General features: G+C 53.7%; 1 protein-coding gene across 2 annotated transcripts in view; it reads right to left on the reverse strand.

The window, feature by feature from the left end:
• LOC122382646 overlaps window positions 1-15,706 on the reverse strand; it is a 63,317-nt gene that overhangs the window by 46,927 nt on the left and 684 nt on the right. For both annotated transcript variants that reach the window (XM_043368255.1, XM_043368254.1), the window contains exons 2-4: window positions 8,720-8,829; window positions 7,793-7,993; window positions 3,463-3,589 (exon numbers count right to left, since the gene is read on the reverse strand). In XM_043368255.1, the coding sequence (XP_043224190.1) occupies window positions 3,463-3,589; window positions 7,793-7,993; window positions 8,720-8,829 (438 nt within the window). The remainder of the gene's footprint in view (window positions 1-3,462; window positions 3,590-7,792; window positions 7,994-8,719; window positions 8,830-15,706) is intronic.

Below are 15,706 nucleotides of genomic sequence, written 5' to 3' on the forward strand. Positions count from 1 at the left end.
GCGAGCGCGGCGCGGCGCGGCGGCAAAAACGGCCGGGGGACGTCTCCGGCTAACGGCGCCGTCCGTCAGCCGACACCGCGGCCCCGCCGGCGGCGGGGAGGGGGAGGGGGGCTAAGAGAGCCGATCATCCGCACTCCGCGGGGTATGGCGGGGCTGTTCCGAGCCGACGAAGCTCCCCTCCGGTGAGAGAGGCGGAGCCATGAGATCGCTGGACGATGCGTAGCGGGAGAGGGGTGAGAGACGCAAAAAGGTGTCATGAGTGGAACTGGACGTGACCGCCGCTGGAGATGAAGAGATGGCTGTGCGGCGGCGAGACAAGGCCGGCCGGTGCATACATCCTACTCGGCTGTCCTCGGGTACACCGGGACGCTACCGTTGGCCAGCACGTGATGTCACGGACGGCCTGCCAGGACAGAGGGTGCCGTGGCCTACGGCACCGTGCTCGTGCTCAGCGGGCTCGGTATATACTTGCCTACATGTGGAATAGAGAAGTGCCATTTCGCCACTTTGAAAATGACGTTTAGCAGTTTATTGCAACCAATTGTATGTAAAGTGCGATCAGCGATAGATCCGAGCATCGTTTGCTCTTTATAACTCAACTCAAATGTAACTCAATGTTATGTTATGTAACCCAAAGTTTGTTTCAACGGTTCAACGGTTGAAGCCGTGGAATTTTGATTTTGTTTTCTATTGTGTTTTATAGATCTAGTAAAATAATCGTCAAACATTAGAAAACATGAAGCAAAGTGTCACAATCAAACTTAAAATTACATATAAAAAGTAAACGATGCTCGGATCTATAGTGGATCACAGGTTGTCGAATGTTATATAACATGTCGGGATATTTCAGTATGTGGTAAGTTTGTTTAGGCCGTTTAAAAGAAACTGGGTTCAGTTTTTTTCTCGTTATCGTCCGTTAAATGGCAAGGGTCACTCACATCGTCCTGATAAGAAGGGACACTGGGCAGTTTTGTCTAGTCAGCGAAACTGAACGCCAGGGAGAGGTTTGTAAGCACTCAGCTCCCGGAACCCGGTATCACGGCGGTCGTAAGACTCGCCGACGGCGCCACTTCTTTAGAGGCCGAGGAAGTGGGAAGACATTAACCAAGTTGTGTGCTCAGAAACGGAGCGATTCACCACCGAGGTGTGCCTGTCACTCTCGGATGATCGATACTCCAAGGCGAGTCGCGCTGCTCGGTGGGGGACTGGTGTCTGTCGTCCGAGAATAAATCCGCGGCCAAGGAGGCGGCCGTCTCATCACTCGAGACCGCGCTGTCGAAGGCATCCGACGCAGCCGGGAGCTTACCGGAGCCCTGAGGCCGGCATCTGACCACCGCCCGGACGGTAGTCGGCTCTGAGACGGCATCCAGCCGGGTGGCAGCCACCGGCTGTCACCTGCTGTCGGCTTTGTCCGCCTCGCTGCGGCGGGAGAGGCTCGCCCAGTCTCGGCGACACCAAGGCCACGGCGGCGGCAATCTGTTGTCGAACTGCGGACCGCCGTACAGCGTTGCGAATTCCGGCTCAAGGGTAGTGGCAGCGAGTGGCCAGCGTCGTCATTGCGCGCCTGTCGCGCTGGGGCAATGTCGCCGCGAACCAACATCTGGCGCCCCGCGCCGGCCGGTCCATTTACGAAACGTGCGCCGGCGCGGCCGACAGCTGTGGCCGGTTCGGCCCACTGACCCAGCCGGCCGGGAGAGGAGTGTCCTCCATTACCGCTGCAGAGGCCGTACAAATCATCTCTGCACTGCGCCGGCTGCCTTCAGGACTGTTTCTCAATGGAAGGCGCGGGCGGGGCGGGCGGGGCGAGCCGGCAGGGCGGGAGCCCCCGGACGCGCCCGCCCGCCCGCCCGCCGGGTCCCGCCGCCCGGGGCGTGCCATGTCACGGCCGCGCTGCGCCGCAATCGCCACAATGGCCGAGCGCCGCTCCAAGGCCGCCAAATCGAAGAAAGCCGCGTCTGCAAGAGCGCGCGGATGCAGGGTGGTGCTCTCTGGGTACGAGGGCCGGGCGGTGTTACGTCACATTGGCCGGTGCCTCGGCAGGCCGGGGAGGGCCGTGCCAGGGGCAGAGGCCGACCGGACACCCTCATTAGGGGAGTCGACATCTGGGGCAGTGCGGCGGAGGTCAGCGCGTGACATTGAACTGGTCATCCCGCCGCCACTGACACGACCGGCCGAGATGTGACAATTACGGAGGCGGCGCCGGGAGTGTGGGGCGACACGACTTCCAGCTACAAATGGGTCATACGACAACAGTCAACGGAACTGGCTCAATTTTGAGAGTTTAATTATTAGGACACAACTAATGTGACGATGCTTAACTTATTCTCCTAGACCCGTCCGAATCTATCTCCAAAAGAATTACAATCATGGAATTATTCTGAATCGGCCAAATAGGCAAACATGTAAGGGTCGCGAATCTAACATGTAGTGACCGATCGTGTGATCAATATTATTTGAATAGTGATGGCAAGGAGTATTGACCGCTGAAACTATAAAAGATCGCGCGATTGTGCGCGATAATGACAAACATAGTTATACGATTTAGCTTCATCGGCGATATACCTAAATACGGAGCAATATTATGCATAGGTATATAAATGTTTTTCGCTGGTGGACGAAAATGGAAATCCTATTAGGCCAAATTGCTAGATTAGCACACTCGATTCTCAGTTCTCACGTACCTAATTTAGGAGTACGTTTGATTGCACATCTGACCCATCTAATGAATCTATGAACCCAGGGCGATTTTATGAAGTTGGCGCTGACCGAAATTGGGACGGACGAATAATTGTGATCGGAAATATTTCGTAACTCAATGCCGGTCTTTGTGCAGTTGTGCGTACCCCTCTGACGCTGTCGGATCGCACAAACAGCGAATGGGTCCACTTGTCTTCTGCGATGGTTTAGGCTGCTGGCTGGCTCCCGCACTAACCGACCGTGGGGTAATACAGAGGCAGATGGTGTCAACAAAGGGCCCACCGTGCACGCTGGCTGAAAATAGCGTCATGTGGAGCCGCCACACATAAATCGCACCATAGGAACAAAGGGTTGGCTGAGTGCCTTACTCGATAGCAAGCTCCCGACGGTACTTCGGTATGTAAGATGTCGGTCTTCTGAACCTTCTAGCTGCAAGTTGAACTAAAGGGACGTCTTCACATTTCGCCGATCATTTTTTGTAAGCATTTGCTCCATGCTTAATTGCTTTGCTTTTTTTAGGTACGGAAGGAGGTGTTGATACCGGTACCGTACAAATTGTGGAACTCGAAACGTAAACGGGTCAATACAGAAATTTGAGTCACATCTTATAATCTTTCCTCGTTACTGTTGAAGTTGGTTATATTTAGGTTCTTTATCTAAGTTTTCGATATCTCACCTTTTTACGGATATCGCTGCTTTTGCCAATTAACAATCAAATACTGGATAAGGAGACACGATAGCAAGTGTTTCTAGATCTTGACTTACTTTTCGGCGAGGTGTTTGGTGGCCTCCTCGGCGATGTAGGCGATGCGGGAGATGTTCTTGGCGACCACCTTGATCTTGTGCGAGGCAGCCATGAACCAGGCGGGCGTTCCGGGCACCAGCCGCGATCCTGGAAACGGGCACACCGCGACGGGTCATGACCCGGCGCAGTCGGCGGGGGAGGGGGGGGGGGCACCACTCCCGCAGAGTAGAGCCAGCCATACCCGGCGCAGTCGGCGGGGGGGGAGGGGGGGGGGGGCACCACTCCCGCGGAGTAGAGCCAGCCATACCCGGCGTAGTCGGCGGGGGGGGAGGGGCACCACTCCAGCGGAGTAGAGCCAGCCATACCCGGCGCCGTGGGCGCGGGGAGGGGCTGGATGCCACCCTCGGGGAGCACCACTCGGTGTAGTCAGCGGGATGGGGACCAACGTCAGAGAGAGGCACTCGGCGCAGTCGGTGGGGAGGAGAGTCAATCTCGCGGAAGAGAGACCGTGAGCCCGCGGAGAGCCGACGACGACCCATCGCGCTAGTCTGCGGTGAGGGCACATAGCGAACGATGTCTGGCTCAAGAAACGATGCATGCCCAAGAATGTCAACGACCCAGAGATGGTGTGAAAGTTCGTTAGGGAGAGTCGTGCAAGAAACTAACGCCAAGGGAAACTATAGGCCTTTGTTCTGAAAAGCATGGTATCGGCGCCCTCCCGTCGTAAAAGTTTATTATTAGATTTGGTCCTAGCTTTACATATACTGAGTCTCAACTGGTTCAGATGAATAATTAGGCCACCGTCATACATGCATTGCAAATCTGGGCTGAAATGGGGCATATCAGCAGTATCAGAGCTGGCCAGCCCTAGGGGAGGCTCCGCCCGGTCTCCCACGGCCCGTGCGGCCCAGGTGCGAGAGCTCGCCTTACTGATACGGGCGGGTTACTTTGGTTTTATATCGCAATTAGAGGCGCGCGGGCGCGGGTGCTGAGTTATGGGGTCAGCAGGAGCCTCTCCGGCAGCTGGCAATGGTTATATGTGATTAAAACAGGTCACCGGGGTCCATTGAGACGCTGGCCAGCAGGTCCCGGTCATTTGCATTCTGCGCTGACCGCCCCTCCCAGTTCCCACGGCCCGAGTACACGTCCGAATCTCCGACCCCGTGTCTGGTAGCGCCGAGCAATTTTCATATCTCCGAGATCATCAAATCAGAGCAGGTGCCCTGATTTGGCCACACGGGGCGCGGTAAAGGACCGCTCTGTGGGTAGCGACGACAGCCGCTGCCGCCTGCAAGGCTGCCAGCTAAGTGGCTCCTGACGTCCGGCGATACCGAATGGCTCTCCATGGCGGTAATCGGTGCCGGCCAAGGTCGGGAATCACCGTCCGCGCTCAGTCGGCCGGCCGGGACGCCGCCGCGCCGCCGCCCCCGCGTTGTGCAACCGACGCTCCAAATAATTGTGTTGGTATCGGCCGTGCAGCGGCTGTAACCCAGTTGCGGCACGGCGCGCGGGGCCGCCGTGATCGCGGCGCGTCCGATCCCAGCGGCGGCGGAGGGCGCCGCGCCTGCCGAGCCGCCAGCCGCGCTCAGCCACCCCGCCGGCAGTCGGCAGACGGCTCTGGAGCCGGTCCGGGCGGCCTTGCTGCCGACGGCGCGGCGGCCAGGGCTGCTGCTCGGCAGATGAGCCCGTCTGCCTCCGAGCGGGGGTCGGCCGCGCTGTCCCCCAGCCGCTGGCCGGCCGCGCTGTCCCCCAGCCGCTGGCCGGCCGCGCTGTCCCCCAGCCGCTGGCCGGCCGTGCTGCTCGGCCCAGCCGCTGACCGGCCGTGCTGTCCCCCAGCCGCTGGCCGGCCGTGCTGCTCGGCCCAGCCGCTGACCGGCCGCGCTGTCCCCCAGCCGCTGACCGGCCGCGCTGTCCCCCAGCCGCTGGCCGGCCGCGCTGTCCCCCAGCCGCTGGTCGGCCGCGCTGTCCCCCAGCCGCTGGCCGGCCGCGCTGTCCCCCAGCCGCTGGCCGGCCGCGCTGTCCCCCAGCCGCTGGCCGGCCGCGCTGTCCCCCAGCCGCTGACCGGCCGCGCTGTCCCCCAGCCGCTGGCCGGCCGCGCTGTCCCCCAGCCGCTGGCCGGCCGTGCTGCTGGGACCAGCCGCGCCAGCCGCCCGTTACCGCCGCGCCGGACCGAGTGGCTGGACCGCAGTCTGTCCGTCTGACGAGCAGTGCGGTGGGGTGGCGGAATTTGGGGGCGCGAATCCCCACGGGACGGCTGTCGCCGGCCCGACAGCCCGCCGGCTCAGCTCGGAGACGAGCCGCCGGGGACGGTGAAAGTACCGCTGAGCCGCCGGACCGACCGCAGATGTTCCCGGCGCGGCGCCGTCACCACGGCCCGAGAGCCGTCAATAACGCCCGAGAGCTGGCCACTTGCAACTAACGGCACGAACTGAAGAGTCGGGTGAAGGAAAAACAACACGGCGATGAGTTGGACAACATTGCCGCTGGCCTAAACGTGCCATTTGTCGATTAAGTTTTCCGCTCAAGTCACGAACAAGTTCATTGAAATGCTGCACGTAACTAGTTTAATGGCGCACTAACTCGTGCATTCACTACAAGCAGGCAATTCGGCTGTAGACATAAATAAGGAACAGGCATGCTCCATGGGACGAATTCAATGTCTCGTTTAAGGGAAATAACAATTTGGATCAGTGAGGGCGACGCCCACTGGGCCTTGAATTGCACGTTTGTTCGAGATGAAGTACCTAACTTGGACGCCCGCGGCTGCAGAGCCGCACACAGGTGTAATACGTTACGCGGAGCATTAACCCGCTCCGTCCGGCGACTCGATGGTCTGTTATCCCCCCCCCCCCCCCGAGTAACAGGGAGTGGGCCGACCCGCCAAGGCTGGCCGCACCGCCATACAACGCCCCTCTCACGTGTGGGGTGGTGCCAAGAGCGGGACGTTCCACCGACCATCGCGGACCGGATCCTCCCCCATCACCCCTCCCCCCTCAAACCGCACGGGCGCCTGACCCGCCCGTCCTCTCACGTATACCGCTATCATTCCGCAGACAATGCTCAGGTTCGTGACTGCGATGGCAGCGCCGGCAATGCTAGAGTAGTTACATCATGGAAGGTTTTTGATGATAGACGGATGACTGTGCAGGTTTTTCTGTCCAGCTCAACGTTGCTGACATTAGCTTATAAGTGGGCACTGACTGGCACCGTTCTGTGAACTGGCTGGACAGGCACGGTAAACACTTTTTTATTCTTGTTTTTGGAATCCCATTATGGATTAAAAACGAAATTATAACAGCATGCGACCTGACAGATATGAGATGCGCTTCTGTTGCAACGAACCGTCCACAGATAGACGATGCCATTTGATCAAGGTACAACTGCTATCAAAAATATAAAAATTAACGTTCAGTCATGTGCTGAATGCTGAAATGAAAAGCGTACTGAAACGACAGTCACCACCCGTCATCATCAGGCCGTCAGCATGGTAACGGCCTTGGGAGGAATCTCCGAACGCATGCCGCCTACTAAATAAAACATCTCATGGCTCACCCCAAATCGCACGGTGTCGGCGCCCGCCTACCGGTGCCGCCGGGCCAAGAGAGCCAGGTTTCGAGTGTCTGGGCCCGGAGCGCGGGCACTCCATCTCTCCCCCCCCCCCCGACCTCCCACCAGCCGGAGTCGAAACCATCAATTTTACGGCCCGCTTCATGGCGGGCGTTTTCACACTGAAATCCGAACAATGGGAGGCCCACGCACCATTGGACGTTGTGTCGATATATAACGAGAACTGATTGTTCTGTGGTGTGGTGGTGAGACCGATGATAACTTAATCGGCCGTCGAAGCTGTTATTGTTCGGAAATCGATCGGTTTCGTGCGTCGCTAGAGTAGAGCTGCTGTGTAATCTTACCCACGATTTCAATTGTATTCACTTTCCAATAAGTGCATCCGACGGACACAGATGGATGGCAATTTAGACGATATGTACTTGATGTGTGATACATCACCAAAATTTTGAAACACGTTCGGGTCTTTTGCGCCGAATGTCAGGTGCGTGCTTAGCCACCGTTATATGCGAGCTCACCTTCACCACTAACATCTCTCTCCTCGTAAATTCCTTGTTATTCATTAAACATAGCTCACGGCTTACGGTTATTTCACTGCACAACATGGATCGCAAATAAAAAGTTTGTGAAAAAGACGCCGGATGTCAGCCTCCGGCAGATTTAATGGCTTCAACCCACCATCCCCTCTACATGACCGTCGCTAAAACTCACCCCGCCATGGGACCCTATGCTGAGGCCCACCGCTGAGGTATGTACAGACGACCCAACCCCTCTTTGACGTACCGCTGTTGTAGATGGCCGGCTCGATGACGTCGAAGCGCTGGTCGACGGCGGCCACGGCGTCGGCCACGTCCCGGGAGAGCTCGCGGAACGAGATGTGCGGCATGGTGAACCGCGGCCCGGCCGGGATCGGCGGGATCTCGACGGCCGGCCGGAGCGGCCCGGTGCGCACCGCCTGCCGCTTGTGCAGCCGCACAGACTTGCCTGCGGGGAGAGCACGTTCCAATGGTCAGACAGCTGCAGAGGGTCAAGCAAGAGAGTCGACGTCATTCTTAACCCTAAATGCACTTATACCTAATTTGTGTTTGCAATGTAGGTACGAGTAGTGTCTCTGCTTGTGGTGGTAGATTAATTTGATTTTAACGGTACGTCTTTTAAATAAAGTTACAAAATATAATTATAAAATGTGAGACAGCTGAGTTGAGATGTCCAGCGGCGATCTACCGGCAGATGTTTCATCAATCGGGGTTTTCATGTTTTGAAGTTTGAATACATTGTGGAGCGCGGTGACGCGGTGACCGATATTTTCTCTGGTCGATTACACGGACATGCCCGAGTGACGGTAGCCTGTGGCCGTGGCCAGGCCGCTGTGACCGGCCATTTCGGTCAGTGGACATATCTCACAATCACAGACGAGCGAAATCATTGTGGCAGCCAGTGACACTTGAGGCATGCATATGCGCATTGCTTTGGCCGGTCATGCTGACCAAAAACTACATTGGGCACAGCCGACCCAGGGACGCACACGGCGCATTGGAGCAAACCATCACACCGCACACATGTCATGCTGGGAGAATACCGACAAGGCCGTGAGAATAAATGCATCACAACGGGCGTGAAGCGGTTGACCCTTTCACTCCTTCGCCACTGATTCATCTCCAATTCCACCAGCCCTACGGAGTCCGACGAACAGGAAGGTTGATGACTTACCCGAGTCGATGACGACTCTGCCAGCTTCTCCGACGTCCACCAGGTCGATGGCAGTCACCGTTGACACGGCGGCCAGCAGCAGCAGCGGCGCCAGGTACCGGCATCCTCGCCTGCGGCGTCACACCAGTCAGTCAGTGGCGGCCTCATCAGTCACCGTAACATCAGTCGGCCGGACGTCAGACACGTGCCACAGTCACGGCAGACCGTCACGTAACGGTCGTGACGCACCAACAATGGACGCGTTGCCGGAGCGGAACGCTGCTGTGACACCTCAGCCGGATGCTTTCCTCGGCTTTCCCTTTTGTTTGTTCCGGCATTCGCTGCGCCCGGTCTCCCTATAATATCTGAGATGGTTTTCCCGACACGGCGTGCATTGAACAGCTTACTGGTATGCTTTTAGCGGTAATTTTTGGAGTTCTGTCAGCATGAGGAAGCCGCTGAATTTGCGGAACGTTTCTGGTGATTCGTTCGGGCGCAGGACGGACTCTGACTTTACGGGTAGATTGCAGTGTGAAATGCGGCGGCGCAGTGCAGTTTGCCAATTCTGATGACACTTGGGCAAGTGACAACAAGCTCAGTACCGAATACGAATCGGTCAACGGGTACCGAGGTCACGTGACTCCCAGTCTGGAGTCTGCACCAAGGTCACATGGAGCTGGGGTGTCGCCTGACCGGTCCTGCAGGCCGCACGGATGGAGAGCCATAGGCAAGAGACCATCTGCTGATGCGAGGAACTCACAGTTGGCGGTGATACCAAAATTTTCACAAGAACATACGAGGCTCAAGGCTCAAGCCCAAGGCTCAAGCCCAGATAGATACGATGGCCAAGAAAAAAAAAATGTATCTAGGACGAGCCGATATAATTTGGTCCTTATATTTGTGTGCTATATTTTTCAGGTAACACGCTTAAGAGGTGCATTAAAAGCGCAAGTAAAGCAATTTTTTCGTCACTTCATGGTTTTAAATGAATATGAGAACGTTCTTCAATTACGTAGCCCCAGCCTTGTGTAAACGGAAATACAATACCAGTTAGGCAGTTTCAAATAATGTATGTCATAAGCACGCTTACTAATTGAGAATGAAGTGACATGCCCAAAAGCCATAACGTCTTACCTGGCTTTAATTAACTTTCCGAACAATGTGTAGAGTACGTTGGTGGATTTTCGCTTAAAGACTCATTAAACGTTAATTTAACAGTGAACACAAAGCGTACTCGCACAGCTCTAAATTAGGGAACACTTCACACGACAGCCAGCGAACCATGACAAGCAGTCTCGGCATCACTTTCAGAGTTTCGACAATCCATTAGTAATGTAAAGTGGCTTCAGTACATTAGCTTGAGTGATAATCATAGAATAATGTCATGCCTACGGAGGCACAATTATTAGGTTATAATATACGATACTGGTCAATAATAATCAGTTTTGTTTCAGTGTGCACCCTAGTGATTCCGAAATAGCAGCTCGCCCTCACCTAGTTAAGCTCATGCAGCGATGCATAAAGTATTAACAACAGAATGGCAATATATCAGAGCGTTGTTACTTCATTCCTGAAGATAGTTTATGGCAGATAATTGCGCAGAAATAATGCGGCACATAAGCGTGACGACATCAGCCGTCCGGTGGGTGTGCCGATTTAAGCTCGGAGGCCATCGTCCGGCCGTATCTGAGAGCTAACTAATCGTCCCTCTGTCTCGCTACTGCTGAATTGGGGCGCCCGGTTCCGAGTCACTGACTCTCTCCGGGGGAGGAGTCGGAGTCGGTCGAGCGAGAGGACCGGCTGTGCCTCTTCCCGGACAGGCTGGTGGCTGGTGACGGTGACTATAAACGGGTCAGCTGACGTCTCGGCGCCACTGAGCCGTGACCAGGCGCATCGCAGTACTTTCGCTCCTCAGTCCGGAGATAACCGGGGATGGCGGGCGTCGGTCAGATTGCATTGTATCGTAGGCACTTTGAGAACACTGCACATTATCGGCCAGGCGTATGTATGTGCTTGTGCAGCGTCCAATTACATATATCCAGTCTGGGGTTTGTGCATCTGATAGACCTCTAGCATGTAGTAACTTCTAGGCAGGAGTTAGGTATATACTGAGCTGCTGGCAATTGCTTGTCCTTGCACCATACCTATCACAATTAATCAATAATCCACTCGGGACAACACTTTGAAGTAAAAGGAAAACCGATAGCTAATTATCAGCTCACTAGCGCAGATGTGAGATAAGCCAGGAGACTACAATGTAGCACAGAAAGATGGCTCATGTGGATGTCGAGGGCAGGCCATGCAGCAGGGACCGGAGACTGCAGCATAGCACAGGAAACTATCGCAATGGAGTCTGGAAACTGCAGCGGTGCACAGGAAAATAACACCAGAGATAAACAGCAAAGGCACGGTGTCGCTGCTACTTCCCCGGATGAATGCAAGATCAGTGGAGTTCTGGAGAGCCAGTCTGACGAGGGAATGCTGTTATGAGCCAATGATATTTTTGCTTGGCGGATTTTCATCCAAAGGCAAAGCTCGAGCAAGGGAACCAACAGTTATCTCAGCTGTGCTTGAAGAGGGTGTTGAAGTTGATTTGGACTGGGTCGTTCATTCAATGTGAGTGACGGCGGACCGGTGCGTTACCGTCTCGCGTTTGATCCGCCCCAGCAGCCGGCGCCGGTGCGCCGGCCGGCCGGCCCTCCCAGGTCAGTGTGTCAGGGTGTCCAGCCGAGTGACGCGCCACGGCCCGCGCCGGCTGCTGTGACAGCCGTGACTCTCGACTCTCCGTGCCTCTCCCCTCTCTCTGCGGCGGGTCGGGTCACGACAGCCGATGTAGGCCGACCGGCCGCGTCCCACCGGTCACGGCTGTCTGGCCGCCGCGCCGCACAGAAGGGGCTCGTCCCGGCCCGGCTCAGCGGCAGCGGTGGACACCAGCCGTCTGTCCGGCTTTTGTTCCAGAGAGGGCCGGCACAATGCCGCTGCAGGGTCGAGCGAGAGACCTTGGCACTGTGCCTCCGACGCCCACCCCGGCTACAGTAAACAGATTAGAGCCGACGGTACAAATAGTCGGGCGGGAGGCCGCACATGAATCCCCGGCTCGGCCCGGGTCTCAGCGGAGCCCGCCGGGTCTTCAGCTCATATCTCCCTGTCCCCGGTCCGATGCTCCTCGGCTCCATGGATACATAACTTGCCGTGCCTAATGGCCTCACTAGTGCAGTCTATATGATACTTGTGTGATGCTGGGATCTACAAGAGGCCTGGAAGAGGCCGGTCACGTCAAGCAAATGCGATAGCGAGGTGCGAAAGAATTAAATGGTGGCTGGATACCTACTCAAACGTTGGATAAACCTTTAGATGTTGTGTTGATGTATATGTTGTATGGTTCCGGTTGTTTGCGTTTCTACATATATGAACGTTTGGTTTATTTAGCCAGGAACTAGCTCAAAGCGTTAAAAAATTCCATCAACTGCCTTGATGCCATGCCACGCAAGGCCGTAAAGCTTTTCTATGTCACTATTCATTGACTCTCCGTTCATTGCAATAGCTCGATTTGTGTCTTACTTACTTGTGCACTTTAAGTGATCAGACAGGCCTTAAAAAAATCGGACTTTAAACACTCACTAAACGTAATGAAGTCTAAACAGAATTGATTAGCAGAATAAAGACACCAGACGGCTTAGTGTAGGTCACCTACCTACCTAAGTATCTCCATTGATAAGTAAATCAAATCAAGTAAACCTTTCATTCGACTTAAAAAATAAATGGCATTTCGGTTGGTGCCGCCTGCTTACGAGCATACTCGTAAGTTTAGCTTCGGCTAACGGTAAGTTTCATAAACGATTCAGTTATCAATATATGTTACGCGTCAATATAATTTTAAATAAATATTTCACAAAAACGCTTGTTATATTTATGTTGTTCTAAGCCCGTAATCTACAGAGGTGATGAGTAAGTGGCGTGTCCCGAATCCTGACAGCCTATGGCGCACGTCACGGCACGCTCAAGCGGCACGTTCTGTGCTGTGCAGTGCGCTAATGAGGATGCAATGACGCAGTCCTTCGGGAAGGGAGATTGGGTGTACATAGGTGACGTGTCATGCCATGGGACGCAGTCACTCCACCTTCAAAAGATAGGATGCATTTACCTCATTAGCTGACGAACCTCTTGCTGAAGTGAAAATGGGAACCAAGGTGGGCGTTGCCCGCCACCAGTTTCACTCGGAAGAAAAGAGAGCATAGGTAGGCTGTGCCGCATTACACCAGAGACGTGCGGCGCAGTATTCTCGCAGCCGCCATGCGTCCATTGCCGTCTCATGGCCAAGGGTGTGATAGTGATAACGGTTGGGTTGGGTTCTCGGATCTTCCGCAAACTTAGCTTCGTGCCCTTTGTTCAGCTGTGGACAAATGACACCGCAATTTCTGCTCAGTTACGGCAGCACTGACCACGCCGGAAATTTCAGTTTGTATCACCTATGAGACCGGTTTGAGCCGCCACGGCGCCCTATGGACTCCTCGACGGCGCCCCTCGTCTCAGCTGTGCACGCCTCCCCGTGCACTAACGGCTCATTGGGAGTGCGGCCGACCCACCACGGCCTTGCGCACAGATTTTACCGCGAAGATGACTGGTTCCACGGTGTGAAGACGGGACTGCAACGCAGCGCGACGAACAATGGCATTTGACGTCTGACAGGCGAAACAACATCAATTATCGCTCACGTAGAGAGCTATTCGTACTATGCTTCACATAGCTAACCGGAGCAATCTATGCTCTGGAGGACTTCACCATCATTGTTTTGGAAAAATACGCAAGCAGGAAAATTGACTTTAGTATTCTCAATTCATAGAAATTTCAGCAGAATGTAACTTTTTACTCACTGGGGCCAGCAATACAAAACTTCTGAAGCGATCATAGGTGGAGAATTGTGACCAGCTGGGGGTGCTCGGGCGCAGCAAATCCGCCGCCGCCTAGCGGTGACCTTGACCCGCGCCGCCCGGCCGCGGCTCCAAAGCCAAGCCGGCGTGGCCGGCGTGGAATTGGGAGAGCTCGAGCACCCCCAGTCCAGCACAATTCTCCACCCGTGGAAGCGATGCTTGTTCTTCCCTGGCTCTAATGTGATGACACCCTGTCATACACTTCCCATTAGTAGTCATCCATCTAATATAAATAGTCGGTGCGTGAAAGCTGCTCAATCTTCCTCTCGTGGTGACCGGCGTCCGCCAAGACCACGCACCCGTGAACATCGACGCACTGCTCAGGTCCTATATCCTGTCTGTTACGCCCGCGCGGCTAAGACCGACCCACAAGCGTCAGCTGTACCAAGCCATTACCGATCGTTCCTCAGCGTCTTTTACGCAACGTGTTCCCAGAGGCTCTCCTGCTGGCGTGAAGAGCAATCGACTGTCTCTGTTCGCGCCGGCGTCTTTTCGACAATGAAAAAGCGACTCACAGAGCCAGAGTGCGAAACGGCTGGCTGCGCAACGTCGAGCCTACCAATAGCGTAACATGGTTTATAGTGGCAACATGTGCTAGAATAATTGTGTCGTGCGTGGCAACAGTCGTATCGATGGTCGTCGGAAAGAAGATAATAGCTGCAAATTATCTAAAGCTGATAACCATACATGGGTGCTATTGTCATGAGCTGCCATTCAAAGCGTTCCACGACAAATATTGCACATGTGTTACAAATAGGAAACGAAAATAAAACATTATGAATTATAAACGTTATTAAATTATATAACACTATAAACGTGATTAAAAACTAAAACGTTGATTGTGATTCCAGCAGGACTAAATATACATTATACAGCTGTATGTTATAAGCATGCCAATTATGACAAAAGGGAAAATATGTCGCCAGTCTTGAAAGCAAACAGACAATCGGTTGTTATAGGCATGCGTTTTCAAATATGATCACCAATGATTTGAATAGGTTTTAAGTCTGTATTTGCAATTGGCGTTTTATTTAATCAAGCTTTTAAATTTACAAAGGTAGCAGGTGGAATTGATCAGATAGCAGACACCTATATTAGGTACGATAGTCTTATGTCAAGTAAGGAACGTTTAAAAAAAATCCACCGTAATCAAGTTCTGACTTCTGAGGCATATTCGTTTTAGATTAATCATTTTAAAATATACCTAGGTATGCAAAATGTCCATATTGCCGATGGTATCATGCTAATTGAAACATTTAATAACTGGAGAAAATGCATATAAATGCATATAGCTTCTTTAAACTCTTTCGGGGTTTGGTCACCGATCAATACATATATCAATATAAATATCAATTTCGCACCTAAATATAAACTTCGTGGATTATCAAACTATGCATTACATCGTAATGCATTATAAGACACCTTTGTTCACGATATACCGTATACGGTGCACCTACAGACGGTGTATGCTACATCCGCATACGGTATACGATACGCCTTCACAAGGTATATTATATTTACATGCATGCAGACGTTATAAGGTACGCCTGCAGACGGCAGGCATATAAATCCACCTGCAGCCGGTACGTAATCCACCTGCAGCCGGTATGCAATACACCTGCAGCCGGTATGCAATACACCTGCAGACGGCATACGTTATGGTACGCTATGGTACGCCTTTAGGCTGTATACAGTCTATCTGAAGATGGTAACAGCTAGGGATAATTCAAGGACATTTTATCATTATGGTGAAGTACCTGCAACTGCAGATGACACGGTACGGTGCAGTATGACCATTGACCATGCGGTGCAATTGCAGATGGTACAGTCCACAGCAGAAGTAATGTGGGGTTTCAGACTTCAGTCATTGGTATGTTCTGCTTCTGAAGCTTAGGAACGATTAGCCAGACTACAGTGAAACTTTGAATGTAGCTTATGTGTATCGTCACCCTTGCAGCTGCAACTTTAGCTACTGACATCTTCTTTTCGATCACTCCGCATTAAACAATCGCCAGTCAAAGCCAACCGTTGAGATTGGTAAAACCCTACATTACTTTAGCGGTGGGCTGTACCTATA

This window comes from Amphibalanus amphitrite, unplaced genomic scaffold (assembly GCF_019059575.1).
Source record: "Amphibalanus amphitrite isolate SeventyFive unplaced genomic scaffold, NRLGWU_Aamphi_draft 000144F_arrow, whole genome shotgun sequence".
Classification (NCBI taxonomy): domain Eukaryota; kingdom Metazoa; phylum Arthropoda; class Thecostraca; order Balanomorpha; family Balanidae; genus Amphibalanus; species Amphibalanus amphitrite.